Source organism: Mauremys mutica, chromosome 13 (genome assembly GCF_020497125.1).
Source record: "Mauremys mutica isolate MM-2020 ecotype Southern chromosome 13, ASM2049712v1, whole genome shotgun sequence".
Classification (NCBI taxonomy): Eukaryota; Metazoa; Chordata; order Testudines; family Geoemydidae; genus Mauremys; species Mauremys mutica.
Genome location: NC_059084.1, coordinates 37,602,214 through 37,606,442, shown reverse-complemented (window position 1 = coordinate 37,606,442; position 4,229 = coordinate 37,602,214). Strand labels below are relative to the sequence as shown.

General features: G+C 48.6%; 1 protein-coding gene across 1 annotated transcript; it reads left to right on the top strand.

Annotated features, from left to right (window-relative positions):
- The first annotated feature begins 3,569 nt into the window (after positions 1–3,569).
- Positions 3,570–3,989, top strand: LOC123348353 (ribonuclease-like). Its single transcript, XM_044985871.1, has one exon. The coding sequence runs from the start codon at positions 3,570–3,572 to the stop codon at positions 3,987–3,989; it is 420 nt and encodes a 139-aa protein (XP_044841806.1).
- The last annotated feature ends 240 nt before the right edge of the window (positions 3,990–4,229 follow it).

Genomic DNA, 4,229 nt, shown 5'->3' with positions numbered 1-4,229 from the left:
CTGGGCCCAAAATTGGCGTTCAATGGCTAGAACCTGCCCCATTACCAGCAGGATCTCCAAAGTGCAGGGGCCCACAGTTTGACAGAATTCTGTGTCCATGTTCACATCACTCTCGTCACCGCGCTGCCGTAGCCGTCGCCTCCTCGCCTGGCTTTGCAGGTCCCGGTTCAGCATTGAGTGCACGAGAATGTGCGAGGTTTTTAAAACGTCCATGATTGCTGTCTTGAGCTCAGCAGGGTCCATGCTTGCTGTGCTATGGCGTCTGCACCGTTCACACAGGAAAAAAGGCGCAAAACGGTTGGCTGCTGCTGCTTTCACGGAAGGAGGGGTGAGGCTGTACCCAGAAGCACCCGCGACAACGTTTTTTGCCCCATCAGGCACTGGGATCTCAACCCAGAATTCCAATGGGTTGGGGAGACAGCGGGAACTATGGGATAGCTATGAGATAGCTACCCACAGTGCAACGCTCTGGAAATCGACGCTAGCCTCGGTACATGGACGCACACCGCCGAATTAATATGCTTAGTGTGGCCGCGTGCACTCGACTTTATACAATCTGTTTTACAAAACCGGTTTCTGTAAAATTGGAATAATCCTGGGGTGTAGACGTACCCTCAGATAGTAAGTCTGTAAAATAAGTATATTAGGCTGTCTTGGAATGATTTCTTCTTTATGAATTGATGCTAGCTATTCCTTCTATCCCTATTATCCTTTAGGTGCTTGCAAATTAATTGTTTAATAATTTCTTGCAGTATCTTTCTAGGTAGAAAAGTTAGTATGACTGGTGTGTAAGTTACTGGGTCTTTTTTGTTCCTCTTTTCCATTTCCCTGGGACCTCACCCGTTCTCCATGAGCTCTTGATGATAATTGCTATCAGTTCTGAGATTGCTTCAGCTAGTTCCTTAAGTACCCAAGGATGAATTGCATCTGGCTCAGAAAATTTGAGTACATCTTACTCATCTAAATATTCTTGAACCTCTTTTTTTCTGTATTTTGGCTTGTTTTCTTTCTTCCTTGTTAATATTATCTCTGTGGAGAATCCAGTTACCATTAACCTTTTTAGTGAAGATTGAAGCAAAATAGGCATTAAACACTTCAGACATATATTCTTGGTTGGTCAGGTTAATTAAAGAAATTGCAGGAGGATTTTGCTTTCTGTCTGCTATGTTCACGAATAGGCACAGAGAAGTTAGATCAAGAACATACAACACTCTTGCTGGAAGTCTGAAATAGAACATGACTTTACTTCTTAGAATCCAGAGTCCTAACACTGAAGAACACCAAAACAGAGAGAGAGAAACCAGGCTGCTTCAAAAGGCACAATTCACCCCAATTGCTCTAGGAGGGCTCTCTGCAGACTGAGTGCTGAAGACCTTCATTGCACACTTCCCTCAAGAGCCCTTGGCTTGCAAGCAGGACCTGTGATGGAAAGCTTAAGCTGCATTATTAAGTTTAGGCAATAGGTGGCACTTAGCAAAGAATAGAGCAGCACATCTTCACCAAGCATTGGAGACATTCCTTTTTGCAATAAAGTTTTGGTCATTACTGGCATCCATTTTGCCTCTGTCTCTATGTAACTAACCTGACAAAGCATCAGAAGAGAAAATCGACTAGAAATGTCAGAATTTAATCCAAGTGCCAAAGTTTCATGTCCCATTGTGCTTCTGCTTTGACAGACCATCAGACTCACATGCATGTAAGGAGTAGTTTGCACATTTTTGCTTTGCAACTAAACTACACGAGAAGAGTGGGGAGGTGCAAGTGAGTGACCACTGAGATCACAAGACATTTTTTCGGAGATCAATCCTGTGTAATGAGACAGAGCCAGGCTGGAGGAAGGAATAGAATATTATTGGAAAGACTGTTAATTTTAAACTAGATTTGGGGGCAGATGTAACAAGGCACACTGGAGAGGACTTACAACCACCTTCAACCCCTCTTAGAGCTGAAATCAGCCAGATACTGTGTGAAATTGCCTCAGGAGTTTGGTGACCTGCTTTGCTTTAATGTCAATGCTGTCACTCAAAGACTGTTTTAAGATCCTGCCTGGTAAACAGGGACACAGTTAAAATAAAAGCTTTAATGCTTTACCTTTCAAAGGTTTGAGCTGTTTGTCCTTTTCTGTACCTTCAATGCAAGGGGGAAAGGACTGTTAATTGTGTGTTTGCCATGGGACTGAGTAGGCTGACGGCTCTCAATACCAAACCCCAAACCTCATTTAACACGGCTTGTTCTTAGGCAGTGACAATGTCATACTAACATCATTGATTCTCTGGGCCCATATATTCCATCTCAATGACTGCCACAGAGCCCAGGGCTGGGATGGCAGGGGCTGTGGTCGGGCTTGGGGGGCAACGGAAGAGCTGTGAGTTTCTAGGCTAGGACTGAATTAGCAAGGGCCGGTGGATCAGGACTCAGGATGCATCTGCTCAGCAAATGAAGTTGTGATTGTAGCCCGGGTGGGCGTTGCTACGCTAGCTTTAATCTAGCTAGCTAGGGTAACAATAGCAGAGAGGACACATTGCCTGGACTACAGCACTGTCTGGCAACCAGGGTAGGTACCCAAAGTCCCTGGTGGGCTGGTACCAGAGCACCTAGTCCACGATTACATCTGTACCACCTGACATTGTTTCCCACAGTAGCTAGCTTAAAGCTGACAGGGATACACCTACCTATGCTACAATTGCACCTTCCCTTGCTGAGTAGACACACCTTGAGCTCACGTCTCTAGCAGGACTGGTGCTGTTTGTTCCTCACCCACCCACGGCCTGTTGGGCTACTGCTTTTAATTGCCAGATATCAGGAAATTGTGATGACCCAGTTATTTACTAGGTTTCCCTTCCTACTAATCCACCTCCAGATCGGGCAGGGCTCTATATAACACACTCCATGGTGGGCAGGAGGATCAGGGTGAGGTTTGGCTCTGCAGATGCTGGGATCAATTGATCTGACAGCAGTAAAGCAACAAGGACTTGGGTAAGCTGCAGGAGATTCCCCTAGCGCAGAGAGAGGAGAGAACACTATTGCATGGGGTTGCAAATACAGGGTTTGTTTCTTGGAGACAGCAAGTTCTAGTGGTTAGAGCAGAGAGTCTGGGAGTCAGGACTCCTGGGTTCACTCTCCACCTCTGGGTGGGGAACAGTGGGTTAGAGGAGGTGGGGGCTGATGTCAGTTGGGGTCTGTGCAACATCTGGCACAAGGGCGGGAGGCCCATAGTGGTCACAGTCTGAGACTCTGGACACCTGGGCTCTAACGTGGCTCTGGGAGGGGAATGGGGAGCAGTGGGTTAGAGGAGCAGGCCCCGATCACGGTGGGGGTCAGGGCAGCACCTGGCACAATGGAGCCCCAGATGTGTCTGGTTCTGAGAAGCCCCCAGCACAATGGGGCTGGGACAATGGGATGGACTCTGGGCAAAGTGGTGTGGACAGGGATATCAGGAGGGGTGGGGATTTTGGGCAGAGTGGAATGGGAGGGGACGAGGTTGGGCCCAGGAGGTGTTCCATGGTGGAGGCAGATCCCCACCCTGCACTGTCTCCTTACTTCAGGTTGATCCAGAAACGGACACGGCCATGGCCATGAGAAGACCCCATCTACGGTTACTGCTGCCCCTCGTCCTGCTGGCCGCCTGCCTGGGTCTGGCTAGTGGGACACCATGGGCCTATCTGGAAAACAGATTCAGGAGGCACCACGTGGATTTCCCACAAAGTTCAGCTGGCTTCCTCGACAACTACTGCGATAATATGGTGTGGAGACGGGGAATAGATGGGACATTAATCAACACCTTCATCCATGCACCCATGCGATCTATCACACGTGTCTGCTCTGTGGGCGGAATACACGTTTCAAATGGCCTACGCAAGAGCATTTTTCACTTCACTGTCACCACCTGCAGATATAACCCATACACTAACTCTTACACTAAGGAAAACTATTCCCGGCACATTGTCATCGGCTGCTGGAATCTGCTCCCTGTGTTCTATTTGGAGTAGATGTAGGGCCTGTTACTTCCTCTAACCCTGCTCTGTCCCTCCCATGCTAGCCACAGCACCCGGCTCCTCACCCGCCTCTGAGCACAGATTGTTTAGGTGTTTCCACCCCTCAGCCTCAGTGCCCCCTAGTGCCCATTATACAGTATAGGTGCCCCTTCCCCGCCCCACCCTCTGCTCCCCCTAGCGCCCATTATACAGTATGGGCATCACTTCCCCGCCCCCACCCTCTGCTGCTTCCAG

Coding starts and splice junctions, on each gene's coding strand:
- LOC123348353 (XM_044985871.1), top strand. CDS start 3,570: ATGGCCATGAGAAGACCCCATCTACGGTTACTGCTGCCCCTCGTCCTG.